This window comes from Oenanthe melanoleuca, chromosome 7, assembly GCF_029582105.1.
Source record: "Oenanthe melanoleuca isolate GR-GAL-2019-014 chromosome 7, OMel1.0, whole genome shotgun sequence".
NCBI classification, from domain to species: domain Eukaryota; kingdom Metazoa; phylum Chordata; class Aves; order Passeriformes; family Muscicapidae; genus Oenanthe; species Oenanthe melanoleuca.
In genome coordinates this window covers 29,557,215-29,581,219 of record NC_079341.1, presented here as the reverse complement: position 1 = coordinate 29,581,219, position 24,005 = coordinate 29,557,215, and the positions used below count along the sequence as shown (strand labels likewise).

General features: G+C 41.5%; 1 protein-coding gene across 3 annotated transcripts in view; it reads left to right on the top strand.

Moving 5' to 3' along the window:
* The window catches only part of DPP10 (dipeptidyl peptidase like 10), a 410,129-nt gene that overhangs the window by 166,964 nt on the left and 219,160 nt on the right, over window positions 1–24,005 (top strand). The window contains exon 1 of one of the 3 annotated variants that reach the window (XM_056496454.1): window positions 15,059–15,376. The exons of the other annotated variants lie outside the window; for them this stretch is intronic. Coding sequence (XP_056352429.1) covers window positions 15,305–15,376 — 72 coding nt within the window. The 5' untranslated portion in view covers window positions 15,059–15,304. Of the gene's footprint in view, window positions 1–15,058; window positions 15,377–24,005 lie in introns of those variants that run through there. 3 annotated transcript variants of the gene reach the window in all.

Genomic DNA, 24,005 nt, shown 5'->3' with positions numbered 1-24,005 from the left:
TTTGTGAATAGAGTGTTTCAGGCTCTTTTTTGAGTCTTTGTCTTCACATCTGCACTGATGTAAATAGTGTGAAAGTAGTTTTATTTGTGATGCTGGGTTCACAGGGATGTTCTTAGTAAATGATCTCTGATGTCTTCTTTATTTTCACGTTGGGATAATATAAAGTGGTTTGTTTATGTGCTTACCTAACCCATCTGGAGATAAATACTGAACATTATTTAATGAAACAAAGCTAAAAACACTACCCACACAATCAGCCATTTCCTGTAACTTTAGTAAGAACATTAAATTATGTTGAAGAATTGCATTGTGTTTGTGACCAGGGAGTAACTTGGGTGGAAATGGTTGCTTTTCTTTTCTCTTTATAAAATGGTCCCTACATGTGCCATGAGTCCTGGAGGGGCTCCTGTTGCATTTTGGTTATTGGAGCAGCTGAAAGGATAATGCAACATAGTTCTTCATGTAATGGAGAAGCAAAAAGAGAGAGCTTTAAGGAACACTACAGTTATATATGTAGGGTAGCTCATGCAAAACAGAATAGAAAAGACTCATTGGTCCAAGAAGGCAACACCTTTTTGAAAACATGCTTTCTGCAAAACAACTCTCTCACATATCCAGCAGGTGTTTAATCATTGTTATAATTTCTTGTCCTTGAGCAGCTGAGAAACCCAAGGCTTTTAGGCTTCTTTTTCCCTGGTTCCCAGCAGTATCCAACAATAGGCTCCCTCACAGTAAAAGAGAAAGCAAAAGTCTTGAGTTACCACTTTGAGTTCATGCACAAATTGCACAATGATTAGCTCAGGCCCTTCCATCATTTGCATCATTCTCAGACCTGCAGTGATCAAGGTGTGGCCTTTTGCTTCTCTATTTTGGTATTTTGGTTTGATTACCTGAGATTTCCTCTGAGGGGAATGAGGTTTGCCATCTGTGACAGTCTTTACCTGTGAAGCTGTAATTTCACTGAGCAGATGATAAACTAGAGATGCAACAAATATCATACAAATATTTTTGGTTGCGTCTCAAAAAGTGAACTGTTACAATTTTTTTTTACTCAGGCTAAAAAACACTCAGAAATTATTTCTTGTATAATCTTGTTCTATTAATGGTGGGTTTGAATGTATCTGTTGGTTTAGAGCAATGAAACAGAGCATTTCCTTTCATAAAAGGAACTCTACCTGCATGTCTGTATGATGGACATCACATCTATCCCACATGACATTCTGTATTTTCAGGCCTTAGTGGAAAAAAAATGCATCTTTTTATTTCTTTTCCCATGATTTGAGCATTCAGTAACTAATAAACAAATGCAGAATTTATTTATCTTGGCTGTAGACAGGCTCTGTTAGCTTTTTGTGCCAACAGTGGTATTCACAGGCTGATTTCCTGCAGTAGCTTCATTGATCAGAAGTCCACTATTGTCAGTATTTTGAAATAAAATCACAGCTCACCAGATACATTGTTTTATCTCATGCTCTAGCTTCCAATTTATCTTTTCTCTGTTTTGCCCCTGTCTGTTGAGACTGGTCATGAAAATGTGGGACTATTAACCTTATTTTCAGGACTGCAAGGAAGGTTAAACCCCACCCCATTTCATGCACTGCTGTGTAACACATCTTTGTCCATAATGATGTCTCCAGAGATTGTTGTTTCCATTAAAGTCAGGGCAAAAATACACTGCTCACCATGCACATCCCTACAGGTATTCCTTCATGCACTAGTGCAGGAAACTTGGGATTTTTTGGCAGGTTTATTTAAAGGCTGTGGTACATGGTACTATTTTCATTTTATTGTCAAATGACCTTTTATTAAATCTTCTTTAGGAAGTTACAATTGCTCTCAAATGAAGTGTTATGGTGCTTGCTTAGGGTCTAATGGCATTGTCTAATGGCATTGAAGTGGGTGACTCATTGGGACTCACATTGCCTCTGCTGATGCTTTCCAAATTTTCAGTCTTTGGAGATTTATGCATTCAATTTGTTTGTTGCCTGTTGCTTTTCCCATAGATAAAAATCCACAGCATGCATCTTTCATGGAGAGCTGGGTTTATCTAGACCATATCATTATTGCTCTATGGCCATACATTGTGGCTGCTGTCAGTGAGCTGACATAATCTATTTTTTACATTGATCTGAAAAGGCTTCATCCACATAACGCTGCTTTTCTGTTGCCTTTCTGGGCTTGGAATTTGCTTAGAAAATAAATGTTTCTTTTTCACACCTTATAATATGTCCTGTACAACAAGTTGGTGGCTGCTCTCACTATGAGAATTTGCTGTTCTTTTTGTGGTAGATACTGGTTTCCCCACTAGCTTTTATCTCTCATCTTTTCTAAAGCTTGAACTATGTTAATCAGACCTTTATATATATAATATATATATTTATATATATCAGAACTTTTTATATAAAATAATTTATGTTTTTTTACTAAAAGACTGTATTACTCCTCTTTTGTTCTCCTTTTTAAAATTTGGAATAGAATTCTCTACCAGCAAACAACAATTTTCAAGGATAGGAAGAAACTAGAAGTTAATAGAGCAATTTAGGAAGAATAATAACCTTAGGTTGTGGGTTTGATTATCCCCTTGTTTACACCTTTCAGAATTCACAGGAAGAGTTACCATAAACGTGTATGTTGCTTGTTTTACAGAGATGTTAATGTTTACCAAAAATGCAGGAGAACTCAAAGCAAGCTCAATATTTGGCATTTGTAATGCCACAAAGTGAACAGAAGCATTAATTCACTGGAACATTCACTGGTGTGAAGGACTGACATAGTTTGTTCTCTTTATTCTCTGGGAATGGGAAACAACTGAGCTATAGCAAAAATGGGAACCTTGTAGTGCCAGGGAGGGCAACCCAGCAGAACACTTGTCATGTTAGAACAGAACAAAACTAACAAAACTTCAGCAATTGATCCTTAATCTGCAGCCTTATTTTCTAATGTGATTATTACTCTACTCAGTCTTAAGAAAGGTTTAATAGATGTAGAAAAGAGAGTGGAAAAGATGGAAATTCAGGATGTTTTGTTCCCATTTTTCCCATTTTTTATTTATGAGTGGTGGATTGTTTTATGTGAAGATTAGGAAGACAAAAGAACTTCACACCTGTTCTGTCCCTTGGTAGGAAGCTCAGGGGTTATGTGCAGAGAGGGTCTGTTTGGAGAGCTCTGGAAGTGTTGAGGATGTTAAGGCTGTGGAACATTCCTGGTGTCCCAGGGATGCCAGTGCTGCAAGGGCACCCAGCCAGGTCCAGCTCTCAGACCTACTGACTGCTGAGCCAGACTCTGATAATTCTGCTTTAAAATCCACATATTGCACATTTGTCACTGTACTTCTTGTCAGGTGGGTCCAGATCAAGCTTCAGTGATGGACACAGGAGCTGTGAATTGTTTACCCAGACTGTGGAGAGCTGGAAGCCCCTTTAATCTGAATAGTTTCAGTCAATTAACACTCATAGCCTTACAAATCCTGCTGTAATGAGGTACCCAATTCTGCATCTTCTGACACAAGCACTGATGTAAAATACCTTTTGCTGGGAGGATTTGGGAATTCTCTTTGTGTGTCTGAATGTTTGACTGTTGCTTCCCAGGTTATGCTGACTGAGGCTGGAGCTGAGTTATCCTGAAGAAACAGGAATCTGGAAAATGCTTTAACTTTGGTGATTGTTGTCCAGAATAGACACTAGGAACAAAATTATTTAGAATTATTCAGAATTATTTCTTTCTCCTTTGAGGAGGAAATGTTGTAGAATGTTGTGGCTGCTGGATAAGGTTGTGTAAACCCTACTGAAACTGTTTCATTATCCACCTCCAAAATGTGACTTCAAGCTGTTGATATTTAATGAAACAGAGGATAGTTACTTCTTTTAAAACTGTGATTTTTTTTAATTTTTTTTTTAATTATAGAGCAAGAAATTATAAAGAAGGACAAGTCCTCAGTGGAAAATAAATCATTTTGGATGTGTTATCAAACACTGATTTTTAGTCATTAAATATCATTAATGTATTAAAAATCATGTCAAATTTTGACCTGACCCCAGTGGTATTTTAGACTCTTTAGTGGATGAACATATATAGTATTTCTATCACTTAAAGCTATCTTGGCATCATTGTGATGGGCTACTGTGCTTTTGCAAATTACTTTGTCTTCTTTGTGGCTTTGCAATTCTTCTTCTTGATGACACGTCACTGATAATGTCACTTTTAACAGTGACTGTATGAACACTAAGAATTACTAATAATTTTCTGGCAGTCTGTTTTCTAGATAAAGACTTTCCCTTCCTATCTTTCTTTCCATGAAAATCCAATGGTGACAGATTTTCAGAAAAATAGTGTCTAAATCTTTGTGTTTAAATATGATTTTCTTCACATTGTAGACTGTGCTTCAAGATTAGGAAGATAATAAGATATCTCCTTTAAATAAAGTCAAGTTGAAAGGTGTGATACAGAATAACCTTGTGAAGATTTCACTCTGCAGCATGTAATTAAACACAGTTTAAGCATACCATAAAATATGCAATTAAAAAAAAAAGGGTGCATACTGACAGGTAATATAGTAAATTACAGTCCTGCAATGTCTTTTACCTCCTACTGTATAAGCAAACACAGAGATTTGTCTTTTGTTGAAGGTCCTTTGAACAGACAGTTAAATGTTGACTAAACTGAAATATCTGTCAGTGTGTGAACCCAAGGGTCAGAATAAGGAGATGTTTCATAGGGGTGGAAAAGGGATCCAGACAAGAAAATATAAAAGCATGTGGACTCATGGATATTTTTCTTCTCTGCAAAAAAAAAGTTGTTAAGACCAGTTGTATCTGGCAGCATTGAGGCAACCATCTAGTGGTTTAAGGTTGGTTTTTTTTTGGTTGAAACCCATCAAATCTTTAGAAAGTCCTCCCATTAATTTTGCTTTGAAATTACATTTGAGTACATTGCATAAATCTGCGTTGATCAGGTGTGAAGAGCTTGTTCCTAAATCCCCCTGTGGGTATGGGAGTGCTGCAGCCTGCACTCACCTATATTTGGGTGAATGTGATGGAAGATAAAATAGTCATCACCATTGATTTCTCTAAGAGCAGGACTATGTAGAAGTCTATCATTTTCATCAATGCTCTGAAAGTAATGTGAAGGTAGAAAATGAAGATTAGTCTTCTTTTACATTCTTCTCCCATTCTCCAGGTCTCTTTCTTGCAGAAGGCAGTTACATTCCTGTGTAGCAATAATTTAGACCCATGTCACCGTTGTAATGACTTTGGAAAGCTATAAAGACACAGTTTGCAGAGTTTTAAAGTATGTGCTTAAAGTATATTGCTGTTGAGCAAAGCACTTAAGCATGTGCTTAATTTCAGGTATGTGGTAAAGTGTCATTGGGTTTATTTATGCAGCAGTCTGGGTGGCTGAAAAGTGAATTCAGGCCTGGATGCTGCTGCCATGCAGTGATGAGCGTGGGACAGAAAGGAAAGGGAATGACAAGCACCTGGAAATTGAGGGTTTGAAGGAAATCCTCCAATTCTTCTTGCTCCTTCCCTGAAGTGCCTGAAAACCACTTCTGGCAATACCTGGTCAATTCAGATCCAGTTGGTAATGAGGGGAATTCCTCATCATCATGCTCCTGAAGCATTCCTGAGCTTTCTGTACTGAAAATTATTGTCTTGTCCAGAACAGGCTTTTGAAAAAACCCAGGTGTCCACTATGTTTTAACACTTTTTCACATACTGGGAGATTAACCAGATTCAGGGAAGTTAAATCTAATTGTGTTTTCTCTTGATTAAAAAATCAAATTTCTTTAACTGCTCTTCAGATCTGAGACGTTCTTAATTACTCCTCTTGTTGCTCCTCACCTTCTTTTTATTTTTCCTTTTTTCTTTTCTTGATAGTGCAGGAATCAAAATTAACAACAGACCCACAAGATCAATAATAATCAGAACAAATATTGGTTTTGCTGGCATGTATATAAGCCCTGCTCTTCATCTCTCCCAGGACTGAGAAGTGTTTTTTGGGTCACAGCATCAGACTGCTGAGTCCTGTTTAGCTCATGAATCATGGACTTGGTTCTTGTTGGTGCTTTCCAGCTCAGGGCATTCCATGGTTTTATGATTCCTGCTGTAAGGCAGAGCATGGGACAACGTTTCTGTGCTGCTTATGGCCTGCAGTTCTTCCTCTTGTTGCTTTCCTGCACAGATTTCTGCTCTGCACAGATAGCACTTCACACACTTCTTGATTGAGTTTCCCATTGTTGATTTTGGATCATTTTTACAGCCTGTTTCCAATTCTGATTCTGTTCTTAACTGTCTGTAAGAACACTCCAATAGCTGGGATAGTGATGAATAATGATGGACTTGCATGAAAAGTCCCTGAGAGTTCCTAATTGAAAATACTTCCCCTTTTGCCAATTCAGTATTAAGAACTGACATTTCACACAACTTGTCAAATAGCTTTGCAACAATAATTTCATCTAAATCTAATTTTCTTACAAGAAAATCATGTGGTATTGTTCTTGAAGCCTTGCAGCACTTTGTCCTGATTATCCCTAGTTTGTCAGTTAAGTGAAACTAGATGGGCTGGATATTATCCTGTCTGGATAAATTAATGCTGGCTTTTTTATCACCTTATTTCTATAAACCTAAATTTTGTATGTATATTTTTTTCTTTTCTGAGACCTAACAACTAAGCTGCTTGTGTGTACTTTACTCTCTCCTTCCTTGAGTTTTTGCTGTTCTCCAATCCACTAGAATTACCCTGTCTTTTGAACTTATCACAGATTTATCTTAAATAGTTAAGAGTGAGATTGATTTGTTGATTGGGATGTTGATTTGTCTACTTTTTATTTACTTTATATTTTTATTCACGTGTTCTGGTCTTCATAATTAGTGAGCATACAGTTAACTAAGTATGTAGTCTCAGGTTCTTGCGTGTGTCAGGAGTATTAGAAACATCAGCCTTATTCTTTTTCTCCTTATTTTGAAGTTTGCTTTTGCAGAAGACTCTTTCACCTTCCTCTCATTTTTTCCTAATCTTCTCATTGAAATAACTTTACAACTTTAGATTCTTAACCAGTTCTTTTGTGTTCCTTCTATTTCACTAGTGGTTTCTCCTTCCTTTTAGAAGACAAAATACTGTCCCTGGTGTGTTCAGAAAGTTGACATAAATTGTATAATAAAAATCCTTCCTGCAGCCTGATCCATCCTGAGGGTGCGTCTGCACATTCCTCCCATCGATACATAGACATGAATCTCAGGATGTTTGTGGAGCCTGAGGCTTGTGCTTGATTTTCAAGGTCAAAGAGGGAAAGAATGACTCCCTACAGTATAGCACCTTTAGTCGTGGCTCCTTTTATCTTTCTGCAGTCATTCAAGGAGACATTAATTCCCTCTGGCTGCTTGTACTGCAGACTTCAGAACCAGCAAACGTGTTACTGATACAGAGGCAACGCCTCCCTCTTCCCTTGTCCTCCTCTTGGACAATTTATTTCTCTTTTACAGCAAATTCCCAGTTCCACCAGACATCCCATTAATGCTTTAGTGCTGCTTGTTGACTGTGTGCAAAAATTCCAACCTCTTGCAGTTGTTTTTCATTTTCATGGCATTTACATATCACTACTTTAGATACTTAATTGGGGGCTCCTTTTTTGACTTTGCTGTAACTCTGCTTCAATTTCCCAACCAAATATTTGATCTGAGAGTTTCAGACTTTCATAATATCCCCTTTTTTTGCCCATCTCTGTGGATTTTTCACTGTATCAGCCTAGCTTAGGGGTGCAATGTGAAGGATAGTTCTTCTCCTTAATGGTATTTTTTTCCTCAAACCTACTGGATTCTCCAGGGTTAGAAGCATCAGCAATTCTTTTTCTGCCTCTCCTGCCCAATAGCCTGTTGAAATCCTCAAGAGGGTTTCTGAATGTAGCTCCCAGATGAGTAATGATGCTGAGGCTGGGTTTTAGATATTTATTTGGAATCAAAGTAGCAGTGTGTCAATATGTGGTGTTGTGTAAGTCTCCTGAGAGGACACTGTCAGCACACTTGGGAAATCTGCGGTTTGTGCCCAGTTCTCAAGGTTAAAAATAGCCCCAAACTTTCTGTAACACTTCTCAATGCTTCCTTCTAAGTCTTCAACGGTATTATTTTCCCACTGTCTGCATTTTTCCTTACACCCTTTGCTTCTAATTAGAGATTCTTGATAACAGTACTGAAAGGGAAAGAGCTCTCTTTTGCCTCAAATCACACTCTATGACTTCAAGCACCCTTAAGCATCTCTGCCACCTTCTTTATTGAGCAGAAGTGCTGAAGTGACTGCCAAACTGAAAAGCTGCAGAATAAGATCCAAATGAAATGTCTAGTCACCATAATCAGAGCTAGGACTGGAATGAGAGTTCAGCCATAAAGCAGTGTAAACACAGAGTTCGTTTGGGGTGATGTTTTTTATTTTGGAAATGCATGGTTGCATTAACTTGTGCTGATAGGAATTGAGCAGACTATTGCTGACTTTTCTAATTCCTCTCTTTTCTGGATACTTTTGTTTCTGGGATAGACTACATCAACAGATTTTCTTTTTAAATGTGGCACCAGTATTTGGAAACATGAACGAAGACATGCAATAAACTAGTCTTAGAACTTGTTGATATACTTAATACCCTTAAATATTTGCTTATTTCACTTAATGTTGAAGTTGCCCGTGTTCAAGAGAGATCCTACAGTATTTTATTGAAGAATTTGCATTATAAAAGCAAAATTCTTTTCAAGTCTTGTATACTCACATACTGTGTACTTAATATTTTCCTCACAGCCTTGACTGGAGAATACTTCCCTCATTTACTAAAGTTTTTTTTTTTTTGTGTGTGTGTGTGTGTATTCACATAGTTGTTCTGCTTTGCCTTGGGCTGTAGTTGTGTTTCCTTGATGGATGAATAGCTTTCTGTGTGGATAATTTGTATATCAGTTTGTAAAACATTTTCAGATCCTTTGGGAGAGAAAAGGTATTACACAAATCTTGGCTAATGGATGCATGTATTATTGTACAACTGTTTGATGCCTTTCATTATGGAACATCTGCAGTGGATGAACAGGCTCTTAGCACAAAGTTCTGTGACAGCTCCATTTCATATTGCAATAACAGCATGGAAAAAAGCTCAGTAGTGCAATTTTACAAAAAAACTCTTCTCCTTGCCTTTGATGTAGTCATAACTCTTTTGGGATGCTGAGATCTGCTCTGTCCAGTGACTGCTAATCAGAATGAGGAGCACTGAGCAGGGAACAGGCACTGCTGGTCTCCACTGCTCCCCTCAGTGTTTTCAGGCATCCTAGAATTATGGTGGCCAGTGGAGTTGACATTTTTAAACCCAAATTTTGCTGTTTTAGAAGATTTTTGTAATTTTCAGCATAATGCAAGTACATGTAGTCATACCTCTGTTTCAAAGGAAAACAATTCTCAATAGAAATTTGGTGTTTAATCACTATCAGCTTCATGAGGCTTTTTGGTTAATTTGTAGAGTCAATTGGAGCTGGATGGAAAATATTTCAGAGGAAGATCATCCTACAAAAATAAATTTTGATCAAAAGAGTCAGGGGAATTATATAGATTTTTATAAGATTTTAGAATAGGAGAAGAGAATAATTTCTATTAGTATTGGAATATTTTCTTTCTAGCTGAATTTAATTTTTACTTCTGTAATGTAGAAAAATTAACATAGTGTTACTTTTTTGTAATAGAACTAAATTAAATAACACAGTAGGGAAAAAGTCTATTTTTGTTTAGTAGTAAGAAATGTAAGTAATCCAGTGTTATTAAAACATTTTACTTAGTTTTTTCATCAAATTTAATTTTATTGTAGAATAGGGCATTTTCTTAGGATTCTATTCTGATTTTTAACTCACATCATTCTCTTTTTTTTTTTTTTTTTATCCTTTTTTCATTCTACGCTTCCTCTTTTCTACCTCCCAAATTTGCAGATGGAATTTGGTCTTCCTAATCCATCCCTATTATGTAGTGGACAAGGGCAACATTCTAGAAATTGCTCAATTCATTTAAGCATTCAATCTGGGTAATTTTTAGTAGTAAGTGCCTAATCTATTGACATCCCACTTCCTTCCTGCATCCCTCATAGTTAAATATCTGTGAATATGGCAAATCTTCCAGGAGCAGCAAGGAGATCTTGGAATCCTGAATAGGTCAATTCATTTTTGTGAACTGTGGTTTAGGTCATGACCTGGGTGTGCATATTAATCTCAGTTCCTGATCAGTTTTTCACCACTGACAGGGGATCCTCAGGAACCTTTTGCTGTCACTGAATATCCATGCAGTAGGAAGTTCTTTGAGGAACATCAAAGAGAAAAAAAGTCAGCCTCTCATTTTTGTCTCAACCATGAGGCTACTCTAGTAACCTTTTTGCTTTTTTTTCTGGACATTTCTAGGTTAATAGGAGAGTTCCAAGTTCCCAGACCAGTCATTTGTTGACCAAATTTAAACTTATTTAATCTGTAAAATGTTGGAAGATTTGCAAATATATGATTACACTGTATTTCTGGATTCATATATTTTACTACAAATACTCATCAGGAGCATTTTAAAGGTCTAAACCTTAATTTTTTTCACTGTACAGGCTGATCTTCACTACAAATTGTGCTGTTCTCTCCCTCAGTTTCAGGTGTATCTTCTTAAGAGTTACAAAGTAAGCTGGAAGCTTTTATATACAAACTATTCTGTAACAGATTTTAATGGGTGAGGAGCTCTTAGAGTAACTTTTGCCAGATCAAATATACAGGGCAATGGTCAGAGTATGGGAAATGCATGTTTCAAAATCCAAGATCTAGTCTTGCCTCTTCCCAGCCTATTCCATAATTTGTATAACTGCTTTCTTGAGTAAAAATAGTATTAGTGATAAGCTCAAGTAGTTTGATATTGTATTATTATTTATATTATAGCTGTTTCATGTTAGTGAACAGGATCTTTTGCTGGAAGCTGCCATTAGGATTTAAATTCCACTAATACATTAGGATAGAGTTGCTCCATAGGGACTTTGGGAGTAGGTCAGGCCTGCCCTTTGAACTTTGAACTATTGTTAGAATATACTGTTTGTTGGATAATGAGAGTTATTTTTGTCTGTTCTTGGTCATGTTCTCTGTACTTCCACTGAAATATTTGCATGTGTATTTTAATAAGTCTTGTAACTTTCCTGCTGGAATATATTTGCATTTATTTGTATTAACTCAGTGTTTGCATTGATTGTTTTATCTAAAACAAGACATGGAGAGAAAAACATGAGTACAATTTATTCACAAAGAAAATAGCTTTTCACTGAAGCAGGTGTTTGAATGTAAAGTGTTTCTAAATGCAGAAGGTGCCTGGAATTTTCCCCTCTATCAAAGAATTTCTTAAGAAGCAAAGTTCAAATATTCAGTTATTTAAAGCCATAATTTAAAAAGCATTCTGTACAAAAACACAATCTGTCTGTTTTTCAGCTTTATGTGACTCAGAGTGGTTTTCTTCTGGAGAACTATCTTTAGTTTTTGCAAGCCCACAAATCCATTTAAAACACAAGTGAGGAAGAATAATCTTAACTTTTCTTGAGTTTTGGTGACATTAGTTGGATTTTTAAATTCACCTTTATAATTTCAAGGTGTTTTTTTTTTTTTTTAGCCCAGTTACCACAGCTTTAAAAGGAATCAGAAATCCATAATCAGAGTTTATTCATAAGATTTGATTTGAAAAAGCCATCGACAAGCTCTCAAGCCATGACCTTGCAGCTTTCATGAAGTCATCAGCTGGACAACACAGAGGCTGTGAGGGATCTGATGAGAGTCTTGTTCCCTCAGTTGTATGAGCCTTGAGTGCTGAAGTTCTTATAAAAATGCAGTGCAACTGTAGAATGACTGATTCAGACAATAATTCTATTGCTTCCTGCTGCTATTTCACCAAGTCTTAGGTGTTTGGGTGAAAATGGTACTAAGAACCACCATAAACACCATAAAACTTAATTGCTTCACCATATGGCAGCAGTTTTAGTACCAGGCTCCAGTTTCAAAGATGCATCCTATTAATGTCTGTTAATTAATCCTAAAATGTCTGTTCCTTTAAACAGCCCAGTCAAATGACTTTTAAACACTAGTTTGCTAAAAAAGACCTAAATAAAAGTTGTCATGGGCGTTAGTGAAAACTGGTGAATTAATTATCACCAAAGCATAAATACTATAAACCAATGAACCGACATTCAAAAATAATGATAAAAGGTGAGATTGGGTGCTGTAAATAAGAGTCTTAGGCTTGATTTTAGGAAGCTATAGATAAGAATCATTATGTATACGGCCAATTCCCTATGTCCTACCCCAAAAATACTCGTTTCCCATAATTCTAACTGATTTATGAAAACTCAACCCAACATGCACAACCTTTGCTGGGTCTCAGTCCATTAGAGTGCTAAAACCTCACAATGAATATATTGTTAATGAATAAACAAGCTTCAGCTAAATGACTGCTAATGCCTTTTTCCTTCTTGATTAACAGTGGAACTCCATCACAATGGGTCTTATTGATAACGAGCTGAAAGTAATCTTGATTGAAACATTCCTATTGAAACCCTAAATCACTAGAATTCTTCAGCTCTGATGAGAACCCAATAATTAGTTGAGTTGCAACAGACCTGTGCCATAAACAGCATGAATCAGAACATGTCTGCCTTTAAGACTTATTATTTGTATTACTGTAGCACCTAGAGGCCACAGGCAAAATCTGAGTCTTCCTGTGTTATGCATTGCTCAGTGCAAACAAGACCTCGAGTCCAAGAGAGTGCAGCCAAAACAAAGGCAGGGCTGGCAGTGAAGGCTGCTCTGTGGAAGTGCAGCAGGGCAATAGGTGTGGGAGTGCACAAGATGCCACCTTTGCTGCCCTTTTTGCTACTTCTTTGCACAATGCAAATGTTAAACAAAAGAAGACAGCAGCAGAGGGCAAGGAAATAAAGGGAGATGGCTGACAGCAGCAGGGATGGGAAATAATGAATTATAAGAGAGAAAATAGATATGTAAAAGGGAGAGGAAAGGGAAGAGATGGTGTGAAACAAACACAGGATCTGCTGATTCCTGATCTGAGAGAAAGCAGCTGTGCACAAGTAGCTGTGAGAACAATCTTGTAGTTGGGTCTCATGCAAGGGGCTGTGTGGTTGCCCTTGGTGTGTTGGAAAGGATCACAAAGTCAGCAAGAAAAAGAGATTGATTATTAATTAGACAATTCTCTTACTCTAGGCATCACCAATTATACTCATAGTGCTGCAGACAGACACACAATAATCAAGAGATTATTTTAATTCTTTGGCAGCACCATTTAAGAATTTGAACATAGTTTCCATATAAGCTCTCAGTTCTCTTAAGACTAACTGATCCAGATGATTTTCTGTACTGTGTGCTTGCCACACTTCTGGTTCTCCTTGCTACATGTCTGTGGTGCATTCCCTGACCTTGGCTCCTGTGTTCAACAGCTGCCCTACCAGTACTGGGAAGAGCAAATGGAAATTGTGCTGGAGAAACAGCTTTGTGCATACTTGTTTTAGTTCTACTCAGATGATATTTTTCTGTATCAGATGAAACTGTCCAGGAAGAGAGTGCTGGAAGCCCTTGTGAGTCAATCTAGGTGACATTTGGTGCTCTTCTACTGACAGGCTTGTTAGCCTAATTAATATAGAAATTAGGTTTGTTTGAAATGATAAACTCTTGGAAAATTAATAGTGGCTACTAGTCATCATCTAGTTTTTGTCTAGGTGCTTGCAAAATTCATCTGCTTGGGTGTTATTTTGTGCCTCTTGACCAGTGGAGGAGTCAGCACAGCAGTAGATAATAGTGGAAGGTGGAAACACTCAGTTCTCTCTAATCTGTTGCCGCCTGGTGTGTAGTTCCTCAGTCCCATGTCATCTGCCTGTCCCTTTTTAAACAGTTCCCAGCACGGACTGAAATCTCAGATCTCTGTCTCTGCTATTAATTATGCTCACCATCCAGCCAGAATTGACCTTTCTTGTGAGGTTTGATGCAAAATGTATTAAAAATGATCAAAAGCTCCTCTCACTGTGTGCTGACAGCTTTCCTTCTCCCTTGCAGCCTCCCGAGACCCAGGCTAAGAGTGCTGGGGCTCTCTCTCCTGCCAGCCACGCTTTCCCACTGCTCCATCTCCTGCATGGAGACAGTCCTGTGTTCTCCATCCTCCTGAGCACCGGGGCATGAAACCAACCTCAATAAACAGGCAGCCCAGCCCAGCCCAGCTCAAGCCTTGGTGTTCCACCTGCTTGGGTTTGAGGTTCTTTTCCCTTGCAAACGCTTGTGTTCACTATGCCTTGAGTCAGCATCTGTCTTCACAGTTCAACTATTTCCTTCTTGATGGTTAGAATCAAATTGGAGGTGGTCTCCTTCATTCATCCTTACATAGAGCACCCCTTGAAGCTATCTGATGACATGGCTTTGGGACACAGGGTCCCTATGGTCTTCCCTGATGTTCTCCTTTTTCTTAGTTCCCTATCAGAGCCTCCTGTGCTGAGTTCAGCTAAAACGATCCTTGGAGCCCCATTCACAGCCTCGGGCTCCCCAAGATGAGTGTCTTGGTGCAAACCAGGGTTGTGATGCCAGCCGGGGCTGGCAGCATCCGTTCGGGTACAGCCGGGGAGATGCGCCTGTGGCCGCTGGCTGCTGGAGCGCCGCGGCGGGGCCGGACAGCGGCGGGGCCGGACAGCGGCGGGACAGCTCCTGCCCTGCCCGGCACGTCCGAGCTGTGTGGCACTAGGAGCGTCGCAGCCAGCGAGCAGCTCAGCTGCGCTCCCTTCACGCTTCCTTCCCTGTAGCCCCTGCCGCGGTTCGTGCGGCCGGCGGCGGGGCAGCGGCGGCGGGGGCCGCTCCCGCGGGGCGCTCGGGGCGGCGCGGCCCCGCCGCAGCGGGCAGCGACGCCCCCGTGGCGGGGGCGCGGATGGTCTCTCCCGGGCCGGCGGGAGCGGCTGTGACACCTGCTGGCGGCGGCGGGCCGGCCCACGGCGGGCGGAGCGGGGGGAGCGGGGCGGGCGGGCAGAGCGTGCCCGCTCGGGCGCTCCGCGGCCGCGCCCGGCGCTGATGCTCGGGGCACGGCGGGGCCGGGCGCCCCCTGAGCGCCGGAGCGCCGGGGCACTGCGGTAGCGGCGCTGCCGCGGCGGCGGCTCCGCGCCCCCCGCCCGTCCTCCTCTTTCTCCTCCTCCTCCTCCTCCTCCGCCGCGCCACTTCCAGGGGAGGCTGGTGTCATGCGGCTGGCGCCGAGGGAGGGGTGCCCGGGGCCGCAGCAGCAGTGAGAGGCGCCGCGCCGAGCCCCTGCGATGACAGCCATGAAGGAGCAGCCGGCGCACCCGGGCGGCAGGGGGAACCCGCCGCCGCCGCAGCCCGACCAGGTGCGACCTGCGGCGGGAGGCGCCGGGCGGCCGGGGACGGACGGGGACGGACGGGGACGGACGGGGATGGACGGGGCGGGGGCCGGCCGCCGTCCCGGAGAAGTTGTGTGGAGCCGGAGAAAAGTGTGCGGGAGGGGAGCGGGGGGCACGGGCGCCCTCGGGGCGGCTCGGCCGGGGGGAAGAGGGAGCCCGCGGAGCTGTCTCGGGGATGCGCTGGGGCCGCCCGGAGGGGACCCAGCCTCGCCCGGCTGCGCAGCGGGGCCGGTGTCGGTCAGCCCGGCCCGGCGGCAGCGGGTCCCGCAGCACTTTGCGCTCCGCTTCCCCCGAAGCGCCGGGGGAATGCTCGGGCGGGGGATGCTGCCCTGGCCCGGGAGCGGCCGGGGATTGCCCGCGGTGCGGAGCGCTCCGCATCGGGGCGGGCACGGAGCGGCCCCGGAGGCCGGGGAGGTTTCCCGGGGATTTTGGCCGCGGCCGGGCGGCAGTCACGTCCCTTGGCCCGACGGTGCCGCCCCGTGGGCTGGCGGGGCTGAGGCTGGCGGGGTGCTGGTGCCTCTCGGTTTGGTGTTTCTCGCTTCGAGTCTCGGGCGGTGTCCGCATAGGGGAGATGCTGCCGGGGAGCAGCCGAACTTGGATGTCATCCTCACAAAATCGAAGTTTTCATCACCAGATCTCTGCGCCTGGTGCTCCCGGGCGGCAGGAGCTGAGGCTTCGGGAGGGATGGGGCTGTCTGTCCCCGGGGACCCTCCGGCGGGGCGGGGGTCGAGCCGCAGCCGGGGGAGAGATCCCCGGGCAGCGCTCAGCTCTCCCGCTCCCCGAGCACCTGAAAACACGAACTCCATCAAAGGGGGGATTTTCACATTGTCCGTGCGCTCCGCGTTTGGTTCGGAACTCTGAGCGGGCTCGCAGGACGTGGGGAGCTGCGTTTCACGTTTTCCTTCTCTGCTACATCCATCCACGGAGCTTAATTTTTCTTCGATACGCTCGCGTTGGGTGAAATAAACCAGCAGTGGAAGCTGCTGGGCTCAGATGTGCTTTAGCGCTGAGTGTGGGTGCCCAGTCCTGCGAGCACAGCCAGGCTGCACGTTCAGCTCTGAGGAGTCTGTCCAGTGCCAGTGAAGCCATTCATTTAAACACACTTAAAGATGCATGCTCTCCGCTCAGAAATGTGTGCACTACGGCACATTTTCGTGTCATACTGATAAAATAATACATTTGATCCTTCTTGAATAAATTAATTGTGTAAGTTACATGGTCTGAAATACATGGGTAACTTCCATCAGTGCTTAAATTCCATGCAAATAGTTGAATTTATGGAAAAGTGAAGATTATTTTAAGTAGGCTCAGAGGTTCATGGAGCTCATAAATTTCAAGGACACTGTTTTGCTTTAGAGGGATACTGCTATTAGATGTAATAAAAACTACTCGAACTTAACCAATCTCTATTTCTTTATATTCAATTCAAAGGTGTTGAATTGGCAATTGTTGTTGGAGGTAGAAGTCTTTTGCAAGCAGGATTAATATTATATGAACAAAATTACCAGTTTGACTGCTTTTTTAGGTCGTAATGAGGAACAGCAGTAAGATATCAATTTAAAGCACACTAAATGTTAAGGTTTATCCTAAATTTAGAAATATGGTTACCTGAGTGCTCTGCAGTTCCCAGCTTCTCTCAGTGGTGGATATGGCAGCTGCTGGTTTGTCTGTGGGCCTGGCTGAATGAAGTGTAGCTGTGAAGTCCTGTATATTTGGATTGAGTTTTCCAGACCAAATGTGCTTATCTTGATGGAAGTTGACACTGAATCAGCTTTGGTTGCCTGTTGTCTTAGGTGCCAGAGGCATCATGCAGTGTGTAACAGCATGGCATGCAAAATGTTGCTTTTAGTAGATAGCAGGTCCTTCTGTGGGTTTGAATGCCCATCATAAGGACAGACAGAGGTCTGAATCCTGCAGTGAGCTCTGTGCAGAATGAGGCCAGGATTGTGCAGCAGCCAAGATCCATGGGACATGTTCAGGGCTGGGCCAGAGGCTGTGCCTGACTTCAGGTTTGTGCTGGAAACCATTCTTAGTGCAGCAGTGTGGTGTGGCTGTGGTCCTAACAAAAGAATTTCATTGTTTCAAAGCTTTTTGTTGACTTCTCGTGGTTGCAGTTGCAGACTTGGTGCTGTGGTGAGTGTGGGGGGCAAGAAGGAAAGGGGTTCACAGGTTCACTCTGCTTTTCCACACCACACAGCACTGTCATGGGCTTGCTCATATGGAAAATGCATCATTCTTAGGGCCTTCAGTAAATCCATCTGTGTGTGTACTCGTGTTTCACATTGCATGTTGCTGGTGAGCTTGTGTGAACTTGTAGTGTCACTGCATTTGGCACCTGGAGGTTATTGACCTGTTCATAACAAGGTGTCTGCTCTGGGAAGGGTTTCCTGAGGCAGGGCTGGCAAATCTTTTCTGGTAGAGAAGTAGCAAGTCCTAGAGAGAATTGTACCAAGATCTTCTAAGTGTAAATCTCTTTCCTGATTCCAAAGTCTGGTGTTACAGATTTCTCTAAGTGCAGTCATACCAAAGGTGAAGCACTTCTGGTAAATTTATAGGCTTGTGACCCAAGATGGGATTTCAAATTACAGCAGGCTAATGCTGGGATTCTCCACTTTAAATAAAAGCTTGGCTTGACTGACTGAAGCATCCACAGCCATCACCTTATAAATAATTGGATACAACTGCATATCCAATGCTTCCTGTGATAGTACTTTGAAACCAAGGCTCCCCTGGGACAAGACATCCAAGAACAACTTCCATTAAAGTGCTGTTCATGTTTTGGCATTCAGTTTGATAAATTAGCCAGATTTATTCTCACCTCGCTGCTAAATGATGAGTCATATGTATTGCAAAATTTACAGTTTTATGTTCAGGTGATATAACTGTAGAAAGGAAAATAGTTGTAAATTACCTGTATTTCTGGAATGCTTTATCCAAGTGCTCAGACTTCTGTCACTTGAGCTCTTTGTCAGGAGTTAATGTGGCTTCCTCAGTTCCCCTTAGAGGACACAAATGAGTGTTTTTCATCTTGTAGCTATTCAGAACTGTCCTGGGGTCTTGGACAATGATGGTTAGGGATCTTTTTTAGAAGGCACAACCATTTGGTAGTCAGTGGACACAACATATTTGAAAAATATAAGGTACCTGAATGACTTACTGGTTGATGAATGTTGCTGTCTTTGCAGATGAAAAACTAAGATAATTCCTCTAGGTATTACCTTTGTGAGGCTTCAGTCTGTTTACAAAAAACTAGATGATCTACACCACCTGGTGCTACTCACTGTTCTTTGTGTGTGCAGAAGACAGACCTTTGAAATTTATAATCGTTTTCTCCTGAGCCTCTTTTACTCTCCCAACCTGATGCCTTTTAAAAATTGATTTTGAAACAGAAAAATGGTGGGTTTTTTGTTTGTTTGTTTTCCTTCTGTTCTTTTTTTTTTTTTTTTTTTTTTTTGTACTGTATATAATTTTAGAATCTACTACATTATTCTTTTTAAAACAGGCAAACAGGCAAGGTTAAATCAGACATTTTATTGTAATAAATCAGGGCATTATTTGGTCAATAAGCATTTAAATTACATGTTTAGTAAAAAAACAAGGACAACTGGCTACTGTTTGCTTGACTGTTGTGATTTTGGGGGCTGACTTTTTCTATCTCAGGACCAGTTTCTGTCAGTCAAGTGGCACATTCTAAAACTACATCTAGAGAACAAAAGAACAAAAGACAATTATCTGTGTTTTATTTTTCAGTGGCTAAAGCCAAAATAATTTCTGCTTTTATGTCTTTCTTCATTGCTTTGCTTCTTTTTCCCAAAACCAGACTCTGATCTTGTAGTGGGAAAAACATTGATGGATAGCTGTGTCTGTCCAGAGCAATATTCACCTTAATGAGGTTTTATCAAGGTGAAAGGGCTCTCCCTTGCCCCACTCAGGTCAGTTTGAGCTCGATGGGTCAGGGAGAAACTTGGACTCTTAATCACATACACACAACAGCTCCAGCACTTGAAAGATTTTGTGAGGTGGTCAGTTCCATGTCCCCCACTCCTGTTTGTGTTCAGAGCAGGCTGAAATAAGAAATCCAGTTCTAGTACATAATCCAAAGTGACTTTGCATTTTCCCTGCTTACCAGCCTAGTGGAGCTTTTACCTTGCTTTGTTGTGGTACTCTACTGAACTTACTGATTCAACAAGGTTCAACACTGTGTCATAAAGAGTAGGTAAGGAAATTCAATAGTAGTGGTGAAATAAAGTTATATTACTGTGCCCAGAATATTCCATAAGGAGCTGTCATTTGAATCTTAACTTAAACTTTTAAATTCTTTTTCTTACACTCTACAGAGGCCACACTATATCTGTGCTGAATCGATCAGGGGGAATTTCAGGCTTGCAATAGCTGTTGGCTTTGTGACCCACTGCACAAGAAGCTTTTAGGAAAATGTATTGTCTGTGGATGTTTGTAATATTGTTCAGGATTCAGACTCTAGAGGAAGGCCCAGGATGTGTCATCTTTCAAGTAGTACATGTGGCCTTTATTCTTTTTCTTTTTGCCTGGTGACTGTTTCCATGTAGTTCAGCCATGTACCTGGTCATGGTGATTGGCACAAAAAGCCTGAAGCTTGTCTTCCATCTTCACTGCAGTTTTTGTCTTCTGCTCTGAGCTCTGTGGGGCAGGGATGAGCAGGATCTTGTTTTTGGTGAGATGCTCCTGGTGCCAGTTGAGGAGCATCATTGTCTGACATCTGGTACCTGCTGTGAGTGCATGCACAGCCTCGGGGAGCTTGAGCCACACAGGCTTTTCAGTGTCTGCAGAGCACCCCAGGGTGATTCTCTGTACCTCTCAAATTCAGAAGTGATGAGTGTCAGAAACTTTCCTAATGCAGGGAACATCACCAAGACCCTTTCAGTCCTTTATGCAGCCTCTGCCCTGGGGCACAACCACAGAGAGGTCTCTGCTGGTGGACACAGGGCAGGGTGATCATGCTGATGCTCTCCTGCTCTTGGTACCCTCCCCTCATGGTTCTGAAGCATTTTTGCAGTGTGCCCTGCTTGCAGAAGAGCCTGTGGGAGGCTGGGCAGCATCCTCCAGCACCTGACTTTGCAGCATGTAGAGCCCTCCGCTTGCAGGTGGATTAAAGGGATTACTTAGTGCAGCAAATCAAAAGCTGGGAAACAGGGCAATCTTTCTGGCTCTTCTGTGTTAGAAAGAATTGCAGGCACGTTGTAGGTTACATAGTAGCCTCAGACATTTCAACATACATCTTGTATTAGCTATTTTTAAAATCCCTGGCCGTGTTCTTTTCCAGCATCTTCCAGTGGAAAGTATTGCTTCAGGCAAACTGTTTTGATAATTAACAAGAGGGAGGAACTCTTTAAGCAAACAGAGATGCTGTTTGATGTTATTCTCAATTTTGAAAGCTATCATTTTAGCACTTTTTAATTACTTGGAGGCATTTGGAGATCATATTCATGTGTTAGTGACACACAAATGTGACCACAGACTCTCTTCTCGTGGTGTAGTAAATAATGCAATAAGTGATCCCTAGAGGGACATCATAGTTGTTGTTGTGCTTTATTGTATTTTTTTTTTTAACTTAGAGAATTTTTAAATTTGTCTGACCTATGGAAGGACTTGTAGGTGTGCAGATTTGCATTTCACATATTTTACTTTAACATTGTATCTCAAGACTCAGGTAGTCCCACCTGCAGCCCCACCTGCCTGTGTCCTGCCAGCAGGTACCTGTAATTTGCCACTGTCTTTGTAAGTCTTACAGGACCTGTGTCATATTTCAAGTCCATGCATCAGTCACAAAATCTTGGATGTCTCAAACTCTGTCCCTTTCCACTTTAATCATGCACTTCTTTTACGCTTCACTCAGCTGCATCGAATGATGTTCATGAATATATGATAGTAAAAAGAACAATGCTGGTGGTGACTGATGATGATAAATTACTGTATTTATCCATTAGGAAGGACATTGGATGACCTACAGATCTGAGGCTGAAGCTAAAAGACCTTTTTTAATCTTTTTTAACACTGCTGGCAACAGCCACATAACTTATTATGTGTTATTTACGTAGAGAATCTGTAAATAGTTTTGACCGATTCTAAGATAAAATAGATAAGATAAAACCCCTCTGGCGTTTGGAGGATATTGCCTAAGAAAATCAATTAGGGAGTATTAAACAATGTGATAATTTAAGGAAAATAATGATTCTTTAAAAGCTTTTGGGGGCATATTATAGAGTGCCTGGGGCAATATTTGCAATTTGCAATTCCTTTGGGGAGGAAAGAAAAGCATTTTGTAGCTTTCCTAAAAACCAACTGGGCCAATACTGAAGTTTTATTTTTGAGAATATGGAGAGAATTCCAAATGCCAATGGGAAAACCATTGAACTTGCTTGAAGTGCTGGGTAGGTGCAAGAAAGTGAATCAAACACTGCCAGTGTGATTGATCATTCATCCCCCGTGTTTGTTCTCTCTGCTCCTGGTGGTGCACAGACTGCTGACCTCCTTTCCCCTTTCCCATCCTAAGGCTTCAGAGCCTGGTTAAATCAAAGCATTTAAGATATACTGGGGGAGTCTTTCAGAACAAAGGTTTGAGCATAAGTCCCCTAATTATGGGTGGTGTGCAGCTGCTTTGATTCTTAAGGAAGAGCTGTTTAAATCAGTGGTCTAATAAGAATTCTAAATAAACACATAATTGCTCTGAAACTGGGTGAGCTGGGTCAGTGCAGTTCAAGAAGAATTTAACAAACAGAAGATGATGGATACATGCATATATTTAAAAGCAGCTCTATGATTTTGGTTTGTATTTTTCACTTGGCTTAGTGATACAATTACTTTCCATGACTTTGTTTTTTTTCATTGCAACATTGGATCCATTTCTTACATGTTTTTAAGTATTTGTTTGTTACTTTTGAAACATCCCAGTGTTTATTGCCTCCCCAGTTAAGAGAGAAATACACAGGAATGGGTGAATTACAGGGGGTGGAGAGGTCTCAGTTTCACAGAGGTGCTTGCGAGGACCATTCAGAATTTAGAAATAGAAAGAAATAGACAGCAGGAAACAAAAGGGATGTAAGTCTCACCTAGCTCTGCATATGTGGATGTATCTGAAAGAGTTCCACTAACTTCAAAGAGAATGGAGATTATGAAATTGGAGGTTAAAAACTCTTGTCCTGTTCTTGGCTGGCTGCAAAATTTCTGTTATTTAGGTGGGTCCTTGAAGGCTATAATTTCAGAAATAACATCAGTGTTTGAGGTGTGTTGTTGTTTTGGGAATTTGAAATGTCAGAGTTGCCTGTGATGGACCTCCAGTGCACATTTAGGGGAAGCTGACTGTGTTTTTAAATGTTACTGAGCAATGCCATAGGGAGGTAGCTCATGTGTGCTGGTCTGTCAGTAAGACAGTGATTTGTGGTCAGCACTGGCTCTCTGATATTTGTGTACTTCTGTGAGAAAAACACCCAGATTTAGGAGTATCCTCACAATCCAGAGGAGCTGCAGGAAGGTTGGTTTTATTGGTAGCTGTCTAAGTGTCTGGATTTCTGCCCTTCAGGCAGGAACCTGAGATGATGTGAAATGTAGTGGTCACAGTGGTTGTCATTTAGGGTGCAGTTGCTGCTACCAAAGTGTTGCACTTTGCTGCTCCTGCTCAGGGGTTGTGGCATTTGATTATTACTCACCCCCAAGACCATCTATGCAGCCTGGAAATTCCAGGGGGAAGATTTTCTATTGATTTCAATACAAATTGCATCTGTGAATGGAGTTTCACATTTGAAAATTTTTGTAGTCTGAGAAAAAGAGACTATATTAGAAAATCAGTTTAATCTGATTTTCTTGTACTATCCATTCTCTGTTATTCCAGGAAAATGGTAAATAAAGAGCATACTTAGGAATGCTGGGTGTGATCCAGCAGAGCTTTCAATGATTATCTCTGAAGTGGTTCATAGTGCTAAAGGTAACATTTTATCTGCATAATTTGATGATTTTGGGTATAATTTTAGTATTTCCTGTGTATCTAACCCCAGCAGATTTGGGCTGAAAATTCCTCCTCTGTTCTTTCTGCCAGCACAATCCTGTGTGACTCAGCTGAGCAGGATGGACTCTTAACCACTCACTTATTTTTCAGTGATCTGTGGATGCAGCACTGAGTGTTGCTTTCATATCACTGTGTCTTTCTATCATTCTAGGAGCTTGAACTTGCACTGGTAATAAGGAGGAAAGGAACAGCACACCAAAATTGTCAACAAATTGCAAAAGGCCTGAGAAAAACAGGGTTTTTTTTTTGCCTGTGTTGTGCTTAGTGTGCTCAAGTATGGAATAATGAGCCATAGTCACATTTACATGGAAACCACTTCCCCTAATGAGGGCAATGGTGTTATCTATTTTACTGCAGTGGTTTTCCATTAAAAGCAGGACTGCAGCACATCCACCATCTGAAATGTGGGCTGGGATGAGCTTGGTGGAAACAAGGTACATAAATGGGAGGGATGGGATGGATGAGATGGAGATCTCTGGCTGTGACCAGTTGAGGGGGAAAACAGACTCAGTGTGAGAAATCCCTTCCAGGAGCTGCTCTGTGTTGCAGTTGGGT